General features: G+C 35.7%; 1 protein-coding gene across 1 annotated transcript in view; it reads right to left on the reverse strand.

Annotated features, from left to right (window-relative positions):
- LRRIQ3 (leucine rich repeats and IQ motif containing 3) overlaps positions 1-14,341 on the reverse strand; it is a 218,848-nt gene that overhangs the window by 55,381 nt on the left and 149,126 nt on the right. Inside the window, exon 6 of the mRNA XM_068538019.1 lies at positions 12,605-12,713. Within this exon, the coding sequence (XP_068394120.1) occupies positions 12,605-12,713 (109 nt within the window). The remainder of the gene's footprint in view (positions 1-12,604; positions 12,714-14,341) is intronic.

The raw sequence follows: 14,341 nt of genomic DNA on the forward strand, positions 1-14,341 counted from the left end.
CAATAAATCAAAGAGGAAATCACAATGGAAATTATAAAATATCTTGAGACAAACAAAAATGAATACACAATATTTTAAAACTTATGGGATGCAGCAAAATCAGTGCTAAGAAGCAAATGTATGGCTGTAAATGATTACATTATAAAAGAAGAAAGGTCTCAAATAAACAACCTAACTTTATACTTTATGGAACTAGAAGAACAAACTAAACTTAAAGCTAGCAGAAGAAAGGAAATAATGAATATTATAATAGAAATAACCAAAGTAGAATCATAAAAACAACAGAGAATGCCACTGAAAACAAGATTTGGTTCTTCAAAAAGATAATATTGACAAATCTTTATCTAGAAAGACTAAAGAAAAAAAAAAAAAAAAAGAGATAAGGATCAAATAACTAAAATCAGAAATCAAAGGGGACATTATTACAATTTTAGAAAAATAAAAAATATTATAAAAGAGTACTATAAACAATGGTATTCAAATAAATTGGATAACTTAGATGAAATGGTCAAATTCCTAGAAACATGCACCTATCAGCATTAAATCATGAAGAAACAGAATCAGTAATCAATAACTTCCCAACATTTTCCCAAAACAAGTCAAAGACCAGATGGCTCTACTAGTGAAGAAGAATAAACAGCAATCCTTCTCAAATTCTTCCAAAAAATTGAAGAGCAAGGATTATCTCCTAACTCCTATGAGGTTACATTAGCCTGATACCTAAGCCAGACAGAGAAACTATAAGAAATGAAAATGAATATCCCTTATGAATACTGATGTGAAAATCCTCAACAAAATACTAGAAAATTCAATTAAACAGCATATTAAAAATATTACATACCAAGAACAAGTGGGATTTATTCCTGGAATGAAAAAATGGCACAATATATGAAAATCAATGTAATACACATTAACAGAATGAAGGGAAAAAAACACACAATTATCTTAATCAATTCAGGAAAAAAATTGAAAAATTCAACACACTTTGATGATAAAAACACCCAACAAACAGGGAATAGGAGGAAACTACCTCAACATAATAAAGGTATATAAGAAAAAAACACAGCTAACATCATATTCAATGTAAAACACTGAAAATTTTTCCTCTGAGATCAGAAATAAGAAAAGGATGCCCACTTTTGCCATTGTATTTAATATAGTACTGGAAGTCCTAGCCAGAGCATTTAGGCGAGGAAATGAATTAAAACACATGCAAATCAGAAAGGAAGAAATAAAATTTTCTCTCTTCATAGAGTACATGATCCTATATGCAGAAAACCCTAAAGATTTTACACACACACACACCCCATACTCACAAAATCCTGTCAGAATTAATAGACAAATTTAGCAAAATTACAGTATACAAAGCTAACACGCAAATATCATTTGTGTTTCAGCACATTAACAATGAGGAATACAAAAAGGAAATAAAGAAAACAATTCCATTTATAATAGTATCAAGAAGCCTAAAATATATAGAACAAACTTAACCAAGGAGGTGAGCAGCCTGTACACTGAAACCTTAATGTGTTGCTGAAAGAAATTAAAGATGACACAGATAAATGGAAAGATATCCTGTGTTTATGAACTTGAAGCCTTAATATTATTAAGCTACTATTCAAAGTAATCTATGAATTCAATGCAATCCCTATCAAAATCCAATTGTTCTCACACATACACCCCCATTTTAAAACTTACTACAAAGCTTTGGTAATCAAAACAGTGTGGCCCTGATATAAAGACAGACATACAGATCAATGTAAACAGAATAAGTGCCCAGATGTAAACTGCACACATGGTCAAATATCTTTCAATGAGGGTATCAGAACTATTCAATGGGGAAAGGACAATCTTTTCAACTGCATTCCTTATGCAAAAAAGTGGGTTCCTTACTTAACACCATATACAAAAATTAACCCCAAACGGATCAACAGTCTAAATATAAGAACTAAAACTCTTAAAACTATAAAACTATAAAACTCTTAAAACTATAAAACTCTTAGAGGAAAACACAGGGCAAAACACAGGGCAAAAAGCTTCATGACATTGGATTGTGCAATGACTTCTTGGTTATAACACCAAAAGCACATACGACACACACAAAAAACAAATAGCCTGTACTTCATCAAAATTTAAAACTTGTGCATCAAAAGTAAAAAGGCAACCACAGCATGGGAGAAAATATTTATAAGTCATATATCTGATAAAGGATTGATATCCAGAATATATAAAAAATCATACAACTCAGCAACAAATATCAAACAATCCAACTAGGAAATGGGAAAAGATAGGAATAGACATTTTTTCCAAAGAAAATATATATACAGTAGATAAGCACAATAAAAAAAATACCTAGGGAGGGACCTTCAAGATGGTGGAGGAGTAAGACGTGGAGATCACCTTCCTACCCACAAATACATCAGAAATACATCTACATGTGGAACAATGCCTACACAACACCTACTGAACACTGGCAGAAGACCTCAGACTTCCCCAAAGGCAAGAAACTCCCCATGTACCTGGGTAGGGCAAAAGAAAAAAGAAAAGTCACACACAGAATAGGGATGGTATCTGCACCTCTGGGAGGGAGCTGTGAAGGAGGAAATGTTTCCACACACTAGGAAGCCCCTCCACTGTTAGAGATGGGGGGTGGGCGGGGGGAAGCTTTGGAGCAACAGAGGAGAGCACAGCAACAGGGGTTCAGAGGGCAAAGCAAAGAGATCCCCACACAGAGGATAAGGGCTGACCAGCATTCACCAGCCTGAGAGGCTTGTCTGCTCACCCACCAGGGTGGGTGGGGCTAGGAGCTGAGGCTCGGGCTTCAGAGGTCAGATCCCAGGGAGAGGACTGGGGTTGGCTGCGTGAGCGCAGCCTGAAGGGGGCTAGTGCACCACAGCTAGCTGGGAGGGAGTTCAAGAAAAAACCTGGAACTGCCTAAGGCAAGAGACCATTGTTTCGGGGTGCGCAAGGAGAGGGGATTCAGAGCACAACCTAAACAAGCTCCAGAGACAGGCACAAGCCACATTTATCAGTGTGGACACCAGAGACGGGGGCATGAAATGCTAAGGCTACTTTTGCAGCCACCAAGGAGCCTGTGTGCAAAAACAAGTCACTAACCACACCTCCCCTCCAAGGAGCCTGTGCAGCCAGCCACTGCCAGGGTCCTGTGATCCAGGGACAACCTCCCCAGGAGAATACACAGCATGCCTCAGGTTGCTGCAATGTCACGCTGGCCTCTACAGCCAAAGTCTCTCCCTGCTTTCTGTACCCCTCCCTCCCCTTGGCCTGAATGAGCCAGAGCCACCTAATCAGCTGCTACTTTAACCCTGTCCTATCTGGGTGGGGAACAGATGCCCTCAGGCGACCTACATGAAGAGGCAGCGCCAAATCCAAAGTTGAACCAAAGGAGCTGTGCGAACAAAGAAGAGAAAGGGAAATCTCTCCCAGCAGCCTCAGTGGCAGCGGATTGAATCTCCACAATCAACTTGACATACCCTGCATCTGTGGAATACCTGAATAGAAAACGAATCATCCCAAAATTGAGGTGGTGGATTTTGGAAGCAACTGTAGAACTGGGGTTTGCTTTCTGCATATAATTTGTTTCTGGTTTTATGTTTGTCTTAGTTTAGTATTTAGAGCTTATTATCACTGGTAGATTAGATTATTGATTTGGTTGCTCTTTTCCTTTTTAAAAAAAAATATATATATACATATTTTTCCTTTTTCTCTTTTTGTGAGTGTGTATGCATATACTTCTTTGTGAGATTTTGTCTGTATAGCTTTGCTTTTACTATTTGTCCTGCAGTTCTGTCTGTCCGTTTTTTTTGTTTTTTTTTTTTACTATAGTTTTTAGCACTTCTTATCTATTGGTGTATTTGTTTTCTGGTTTGGTTGCTCTCTTCTTTTTTCTTTCTTTCTTTTTTATTATGTTTTAATTTTTAATTTTTAATAATATTTTTCTTATTTTAATAACTTTATTTTCTTTCTTTCTTTCATTCTTTCTTTTTTTTCTCCCTTTTCTTCTGAGCCTTGTGGCTGACAGGGTCTTGGTGCTCCGGCCAGGTGTCAGGTCAGAGCCTCTGGGGTGGGAGAGCCGAGTTCAGGACATTGGTCCACCAGAGACCTCATGGCTCCACGTAATAACAAATGTCAAACGCTATCCCAGAGATCTTCATCTCAATGCTAGACCCAGCTCCACTCAAAGACCAGCAAGCTACAGTGCTGGACAACCCATGCCAAACAACTAGCAAGACAGGAACACAACACCACCCATTAGCAGAGAGGATGCCTAAAATCATAATAAGGTCACAGACACCCCAAAACATACCACCGGACATGATCCTGCCCACCAGAAAGACAAGATCCAGCCTCATCCACCAAAACACAGACACCAGTCCCCTCCACCAGGAAGCCTACACAACCCACTTAACCAATCTTAGTGACTGGGGACAGACACCAAAAACAACGGGAACTACGAACCTGTATCCTGCGAAAAGGAGACCCCAAACACAGTAAGTTAAGGAAAATGAGAAGACACAGAAATACACAGCAGAGGAAGGAGCAAGGTAAAAACCCACCAGGCCAAACAAATGAAGAGGAAAAAGGCAGTCTACGTGAAAAAGAATTCAGAGTAATGATACCAAAACATGATACAAAATCTTGAAAATAGAATGGAGAAAATATAAGAAACATTTTACATGGACCTAGAAGAACTAAAGAGCAAACAAACAAGGATGAACAACAAAATTAATGAAATTAAAAATCCTCTAGAGGAAATCAGTAGCAGAATAACTGAGGCAGAACGGATAAGTGACCTGGAAGATAAAATAATGGAAATAACTAAAACAGAGCAGAATAAAGAAAAAAGAATGAGAAGAATTGAGGACAGTCACAGAGACCTCAGGGACAACATTAAATGCACCAACATACGAATTATAGGGGTCCCAGAAAAAGCAGAGAAAAAGAAAGGGACTGTGAAAATATTTGAAGAGATTATAGTTGAAAACTTCCCTAATATGGGAAAGGAAAGAGCCAATCACGTCCAGGAAGTGCAGAGAGTCCCATAGAGAACAAGTCCAAGGAGAAACACGCCAAGGCACATATTAATCAAACTATTAAAAATTAAATACAAAGAAAAAATATTAAAAGCAGCAAGGGAAAAGCAACAAATAACATACAAGGGAATCCCCATAAGGTTAACAGCTCATCTTTCAACAGAAACCCTGTAAGCCAGAAGGGAGTGGCAGGACAAATTTAAAGTGATGAAGGAAGAACCTACAACCAACATTACTCTACCCAGCAAGAATCTCATTCAGATTCGATGGAGAAATTAAAATCTTTACAGACAAGAAAAGCTAAGAGAATTCAGCACCACCAAACCAGCTTTACAGAAAATGCTAAAGGAACTTCTCTAGGCAGGAAACACAAGAGAAGGAAACGACCTACAGTAACAAACCCAACACAATTAAGAAAATGGTAATAGGAACATACATATCGATAATTACCTAAAATGTAAATGGATTAACTACTCCAACCAAAAGACACAGACTGGCTGAATGGCTACAAGAACAAGACCTGTATATATGCTGTCTACAAGAGACTCACTTCAGACCTAGGGACACAAACAGACTGAAAGTGAGGGGATGCAAAAAGATATTCCATGCAAAGGGAAATCAAAAGAAAGCTGAAGTAGCAATTCTCATATCAGACAAAATAGACTTTAAAATAAAGACTATTACAAGAGACAAAGAAGGACACTACAGAATGATCAAGGGATCAATCCAAGAAGAAGATATAACAATTGTAAATATTTATGCACCCAACATAGGAGCACCTCAATATATAAGGCAAATGCTAACAGCCATAAAAGGGGAAATCAACAGTAACATAATCATAGTAGGGGACTTTAACACCCCCCTTTGACCAATGGACAGATCATCCAAACAGAAAATAAATAAGGAAACACAACCTTTAAATGATACATTAAACAAGATGGACTTAATTGATATTAATAGGACATTCCAGCCAAAAACAACAGAATACACTCTCTTCTCAAGTGCTCATGGAACATTCTCCAGGATAGATCATATCTTGGGTCACAAATCAAGCCTTGGTAAATTTAAGAAAATTTAAATCGTATCAAGTATCTTTTCCAAACACAATGCTATGAGATTAGATATCAATTACAGAAAAAAAATCTGTAAAACATACAAACACACGAAGGCTAAAGGATACAGTGATAAATAACCAAGAGATCACTGAAGAAAACAAAGAGGAAATCAAAAAATACCTAGAAACAAATGACGATGAAAACAAGACAAACCAAAACCTATGGGAAGCATCAAAAGCAGTTGTAACAGGGATGTTCATAGCAATACAATCCTACCTCAAGAAGCAAGAAACATCTCAAGTAAACAAACTCACCTTACACCTAAAGCAATTAGAGAAAAAAGAACAAAAAACCCAATGTTAGCAGAAGGAAAGAAATCATAAAGATCAGATCAGAAATAACTGAAAAAGAAATTAAGGAAACAATAGCAAAGATCAATAAAACTAAAAGCTGCTTCTTCGAGAAGATAAACAAAATTGATAAACATTAGCCAGACTCATCAAGAGAAAAAGGGAGAAGACTCAAATCAAAAGAATTAGAAATGAAAAAGGAGAAATAACAACTGACACTGCAGAAATACAAAGGATCATGAGAGATTACTACAAGCAACTGTATGCCAATAAAATGGATAACCTGGAAGAAATGGACAAATTCTTAGAAAAGCACAACCTTCTGACACTGAACCAGGAAGAAATAGAAAATATAAACAGACCAATCACAAGCACTGAAATTGAGACTGTGATTAAAAATCTTCCAACAAACAAAAGCCCAGGACCAGATGCCTTCACACGCAAATTCTATCAAACATTTAGAGAAGAGCTAACACCTATCCTTCTCAAACTCTTCCAAAATATAGCAGAGGTAGGAACACTCCCAAACTCATTCTACCAGCCCACCATCACCCTGTACCAAAATCAAAAAACAATGTCACAAAAAAAGAAAAATACAGGCAAATATCACATAGATGCAAAAATCCTCAACAAAATACTAGCAAACAGAATCCAACAGCATATTAAAAGGATCATACACCATGATCAAGTGGGCTTTATCCCAGGAATGCAAAGATTCTTCAATATATGCAAACAATCAATGTGATAAACCATATTAACAAATTGAAGGAGAAAAAACATATGATCATCTCAATAGACACAGAAAAAGCTTTCGACAAAATTCAACACCCATTTATGATAAATACCCTCCAGAAAGTAGGCATAGAGGGAACTTACCTTAACATAATAAAGGCCATTTATGACAAACACACAGCCAACATCGTTCTCAATGGTGAAAAATTGAAACCATTTCCACTACAATCAGGAACAAGACATGGTTGCCGACTCCACCACTATTATTCAATGTAGTTTTGGAAGTTTTAGCCACAGCAATCAGAGAAGAAAAAGAAGTAAAAGGAACCCATATCGAAAAAGAAGAAGTAAAATTGTCACTGTTTGCAGATGACATGATACTATACATAGAGAATCCTAAAGATGCTACCAGAAAACTACTAGAGCTAATCAATGAATTTGGTAAAGTAGCAGGATACAAAATTTATGCACAGAAATCTCTTGTATTTCTATACAAGAATGAGGAAAAATCTCAAAGAGAAATTAAGGAAACACTCTCATTTACCATTGCAACAAAAAGAATAAAATACCTAGGAATAAACCTACCTAAGGAGACAAAAGACCTGTATGCAGAAAACTATAAGACACTGTTGAAAGAAATTAAAGATGATGCAAACAGATGGAGAGACATACCATGTTCTTGGATTGGAAGAATCAACATTGTGAAAATGATGGTACTCCCCAAGCAATCTACAGATTCAATGCAATCCCTATCAAACTACCAATGGCATTTTTTACAGAACTAGAACAAAAAAATTCACATTTTGTATGGAAACACAAAAGACCCAGAATAGCCAAAGCAATCTTGAGAGAGAAAAACGGTGCTGGAGGAATCAGGCTCCCAGACTTCAGACTATAGTACAAAGCTACAGTAATCAAGACAGTATGGTACTGGCACAAAAACAGAAATATAGATCAATGGAACAGGATAGAAAGCCGAGAGGTAAACCCAAGCACATATGGGCACCTTATCTTTGATAAAGGAGGCAAGAATATACAATGGAGAAAAGCCTCTCCAATAAGTGGTGCTGGGAAAACTGGACAGCTACATGTAAAAGAATGAAATTAGAACATTCCCTAACACCATACACAAAAATAAACTAAAATGGATTAAAGACCTAAATGTAAGGCCAGACACTATAAGACTCTTAGAGGAAAACATAGGCAGAACACTCTATGACATAAATCACAGCAAGGTCCTGTTTGACCCACCTCCTAGAGAAAGGGAAATAAAAAGAAAAATAAACAAATGGGACCTAGTGAAACTTAAAAGCTTTTGCATGGCAAAGGAAACCATAAACAAGACGAAAAGACAACCATCAGAATGGGAGAAAATATTTGCAAACGAAGCAACAAGGTTTTTTCTCCAAAATATACAAGCAGCTCATGCAGCTCAATATCAAAAAAACAAACAACCCAATCCAAAAATGGGCAGAAGACCTAAAGAGACATTCTGTAAAGAAGATATACTGATTGCCAACAAACACATGAAAGGATGCTCAGCATCACTAATCATTAGAGAAATGCAAATCAAAACTACAATGAGGTATCACCTCACACCAGTCAGAATGGCCATCATCAAAAAATCCACAAACGATAAATGCTGGAGAGGTTGTGGAGAAAAGGGAACCCTTTTGCACTGTTGGTGGGAATGTAAATTGATACAGCCACTATGGAGAACAGTATGGAGCTTCCTTAGAAAACTAAAAATAGAACTACCATACGACCCAGCAATCCCACTACTGGGCATATACCCTGAGAAAACCATAATTCAAAGAGAGTCATGCACCACAATGTTCACTGCAGCTCTATTTACAATAGCCAAGACATGGAAGCAACCTAAGTGTCCATCGACAGATGAATGGATAAAGATGTGGCACATATATACAATGGAATATTACTCAGACATAAAAAGAAACGAAATTGAGTTATTTGTAGTGAGGTGGATGGACCTAGAGTCTGTCATACAGAGTGAAGTAAGTCAGAAAGAGAAAAACAAATACCGTATGCTAACACATATATATGGTATCTAAAAAAAAAAAGTGGTCATGAATAACCTAAGGGAAGATGGGAATAAAGATGTAGACCTACTAGAGAATGGACTTGAGGACACGGGGAGGGGGAAGGGTAAGCTGGGACAAAGTGAGAGACTGGCATGGACATATATACACTACCAAATGTAAAATAGATAGCTAGTGGGAAGTAGCTGCATAGCACAGGGAGATCAGCTCAGTGCTTTGTGTCCTCCTAGAGGGGTGGGATAGGGAGCGTGAGAGGAAGACGCAAGAGAGAGGAGATATGGGGATATATGTATACGTATAGCTGATTCACTCTGTTATAAAGCAGAAACTAACACACCATTGTAAAACAATTATACTGTAATAAAGATGTTATAAAAAGAAAAAAAGATGCTCAACATCACTAATGATTACGGAAAGGCAAATCAAAACCACAATGAAGTATGACCTCACAGCCACTAGGATGGCTACTACTACTACAACAATAATAACAGAACAACAACAGCAGAAAATAACCAGTGTTGGTCAGTATGTGGAGAAATTCGAATTCTTGTGCACTATTATTGAGAATGTAGAATGTTACATCCACTGTGGAAAAAAGTATGGTAGTTCCTCAAAAAAGTAAAATAAAATTATCATATGATCCAGAACTTCCACCTCTGGGTATACACACAAAACTGAAAGCAGGGTCTCAAAGAGATATCTGTACACCCATGTTCATAGAAGCATTATTCACAATAGCTGAAATGTAGAAGCAACCCAAGTTTCAATTGACAAATGAATGGATAAAAATGTGGTACTTATAATGGAATATTATTCAACCTTAAAAAGAAAAAATTCTTAGATGTTACAACATGGATGAACTTTTACGACCCTATGCTAACTAAAATAATCCAGTCACAAAAGGACAAATATTGTATAATTCCGCTTTTATGAGATACCCATAGTAATCATACCCATAGGAATTCTAGAGACAGAAAGTAGAATGGTGATTTCCAAGAGCTGGGAGGAGGGGAGAATTGGGAGTTATTGTTTAATGGGTACAGTGTTTCAGTTGAAGGATATGAAAAGGTTCTGCAAATGGATGGTCATGATGGTTACACACTAATATAAATATGCTTAGTGTACAGTTAAGATGGTTAAAATGGTATGTTCTGTGTTATATATATTTACCATCAAAATAATACAAGAGAAATATAGATAAATGAGGGATATGAATTTTCAGATTAAAAAGCCACAATAAATTGAATTGAAAGAAAATCTACACAAGCAAACAAAAAAATATCTGAGCCAAATCACTGTGAAATTGCAGAACACCTAGTACAAAGATAAAATGCTGAAAGTTTCTAGTCAGAAGAGAAAAACAATGAACAGAAGTTCACATACATCAGACTGAGACCTGAATGGCAATGGACTTCTCAAAGGTAACACTGGAAGCTAGAAGACAATAAAATAATTCTGAGAAAATTCTGAAGGTTCTACACAGTTAAATCATCAATCAAACATAAATGTAGCATAAAGACATGTTTAGACTTTCAAGGTTTTAAAAAATTTACCTCCTATATATAATTTCCCAGTAAACTAATGGAAAAAGCACTGCATTAACATAAGAAAATAAAACGAGAAAGAACAAGATATAGAATCCTGGAAACAAGGCATAGAACACACAACACAGCATAGAAACAAATGAATTCTCGGGATCACAATTGAAGTGATGTACCAAGATGACAGCTGTTAAGAACAAGTTTAGAAAGCAAGCAGTCCTGATTAAATCAGCAAATTAAGGGCTCAAGCAGAAGTATCTTGAAAATATATATATGTGGGTGTGCTTGGTGATAGTGGAGGTTTAACTCTTATGAGGTTTCCAAACAAGTTTTAAAAAAATAGTATAAGAAAGCAAACATAGCCTAATATATTGTGTGATTCAGCTGTGAGTAGTATTTACATAGCCATAATAATAAAAATTAATTAACCCCCAAATAGTGATAATATAATTCTATCGGGAGAAAAGAGGAGGGGACATGTTAAGAGTATGTATTAGGGAGGATTTATAAGATAATTAAACCTCTATCTTTCACAATAGAAATTGTATATAATATCTAAAATTGAAAAAGAAATTTTAGCAGAATAAGCATATTACTTGGAAATATAAAAGTAAATAACAGAAGAGTCATTAATAATTATTAAATGATTATTGTCTTGGGGTAGCAAGAAGAGTGAGTGGGGAGGTATGGAGCATGGAACTATTATTTTTCCGTCATTTCATTTTGGTTTATAAACCTAGGTTCATTTTGGTTCATGAACCCAGTTCAATAACTGGATTAAAATAAAATTACTTTTAAATAAAAGATGCAGAGCTTTAGGAAATATATAAAGTACATGAACCTCATAAAGAAGTGAGGAAATAACAAACAAAGCCTGACAAATGAGGATCTGGTAGAGTTCGACCAGTTCACATACACAGAAGAAAAAAAAATTCAATAAGGATAAAGACACTACCATGAATTTTTAAAAAGGAAAAAAAATCAAATATTTCAGAATTAAAAGGATGGATGGAGGGGAAAATGGGAAATTGCTGTTTAAAGATTATAAAATTCCAGTTAAACAAGATGGAAAAGTCCTAGAGATCTGCTGTACAACACTGTGCCTATAGCTAACAATACTGTATTGCGCACTTAAAAATCTGTTAAGAGGGTAGGCCTCATACTAAATGTTCTTATCACAATAATGTTTAAAAGGTTTAAGAGAAACCTTGAGAAAAGTTATAAGACCTTCAAGTTATTTTACAAAACTGGTTTTATGATTCTTCTGTGAAAGACAGAGGTAAAGAAAAGAATATCATCTGATCATAACACATTTTATCAGAAGAAATTCTGCAAAAACAAAATAAAAACAGGTACACAAATGATGACCAAAATTTTATTAACAATAAAATGTATTTTTGTGTACAAAAAATAATTATCTTCAAAGCCTGAAGGACATTTAATATCATTTTAACTGAAATAATTTATATTAATTAATCTGATACTTGACAGATTTCCTGAAGGAGGTAACATACTGGCACAGCCATATGGTAACAAAACTATCAATTCAATATGGTTCTTGCTAATACTTATTTCTCCTAATTCCCAACTTCTACTCAAAATCAGGTCCTTCATATCCATGAAACAACTTTCTGCATATATATATTTATAAACTACTGAAAGAGATATGGATATTTTATCTAGAAGTCTCAACATGTATCTCATGGAGTCATATTTATAGTTCAAAATTAACATGCCCGAAGTCTAACAAATTTAATTACTCTTCATCAAAATATGTTCATTAAATATAATTTTAAAATTCATATAACTAACCTTTTTGAATGAGATGTCTTGGTTTTCCTGTTTTTAATTTATATAAAATAGAAGAAACATGTTTTCTCTGTTCAGTAGAATATTTTAAATCAACAGGAGAATGTATATTCTGTGGAAACAAAATAAAAGCAATGACAACAATGATAATATCTCATATATGTTTTAGAGTTCTCAAAGAACCCTCACATGTATTATAATACATTATCATAATTGACTTTTATTTTAAAAACAACAGCAGAAACCTGTGAGGTAGGCAGAGTTAAGAAAAGATGAAAAGAGTTCCATTATGTATGATTCTGATAAATTATCTTTCTATTAAGAGTTAATGATATACTTTGGACAATGCTCTAAGGGAAATTGAGGGGAAGGGGGATCTGTCAGGAGGGTGCCATGACGAAAGGAATCAGAGGGGAGGAGAAATAAGGAATGAACAAAGAGAAGCAAGATAATGTTGTCCAGAAGCCTGATGGAAGATTCAGAGTAAGAAAGGAGGGACAAAATTATTTCACAGAACACTAAAAGATAGTAAAATAGGTAGAAATAAATGGGGCCAGAATTATCACAGGCCTTAAAAGTACAAATGGATCAGATATGTGTGGAAGGAGTAATAAGTAGAATATTGATAAGGAGCTTTGTGGAAAGCAGAGGCACTGTCAGATGTAAACTATACAATGTCTGTAAACTGGTTGGGGATGTTTTAATAATTGATACTGTGTTATCTCTCTTTCTCTTCACAGACCATTCAGGATTGGTACAGAGGAACCAGGTCAATCAGGAATCCAGGCTCTTTCAAAATGTATCCTCTCTATCTTACTGCATCATCTACATGGCTTCCAGCCTCAAGATTTACTCATGAGTCAAGATAGCTACTAGAGCACCAAACACCATGTCTATATTTCAGCCAGCAAGATGGAGGAAAGGATAAAATGACAAAAGGGCACAGGCCATGTGTCCTAAGGAACTTTCCAAGAGGCCCTTCCAATAGTTTCTGTTCATAAATCACTGATCTCCCACAGCTAAAAAGGAGAGAGTAAGAAATGCAGCCTTTTTGCTAGGTACTTTACTTCCTGGAGTAAAATGGTGGGTCTGTTACCAAGAAAGAAGAGAAGGACAGATATTTGTAGGCAACTAACAGTCTGCTACAGGAAATAAAAAAATCAGAATCTTGGGAAGGGATATATGTTTGTATTTGGAAAAACTTTCCCAGGATATTATGCTTTCCTTGATGAGAACCACTGGTCTAAATTCTGAAGATTCACAAATATATATCCTCAGATAGATCTCTTTTCTGAGATGCTTGGTTCTGTATATTTGTTTATGGAATACCTGTACAGTGCTTACCATTTGCCATTATTTTAAGCTCTTTATAGATATTAATTTATGTAATACTCATAACCACCATGAGCTGTGTTCTTTCACCCTGGAAAATCTCACAGACACAACATACTCAAGAGATTTGAAGTCATATCTTTCCTCTAAACCTATTAATACTTATTTCTAGTTGTGGTGACTAGCATTACCTTCATCCAAGGGGAGAAAAGTCACATACATTCTCTAACATGTGATAGCTGATAGAATTTTTAAACAGAAATTTTTTTTCATATTTCCCCTGCCTTGACTGTCCACTTATCCAAACCTCCTTTACTCTACAATTTAGAAGAAACACTTGGATATGTGTCCTAGTCCCATGTACTTACAATTTTATGTCCAAATTCCTGCACCATATAATACAGACAT

The sequence above is a fragment of the Eschrichtius robustus genome, chromosome 3, assembly GCF_028021215.1.
Source record: "Eschrichtius robustus isolate mEscRob2 chromosome 3, mEscRob2.pri, whole genome shotgun sequence".
NCBI classification, from domain to species: Eukaryota; Metazoa; Chordata; class Mammalia; order Artiodactyla; family Eschrichtiidae; genus Eschrichtius; species Eschrichtius robustus.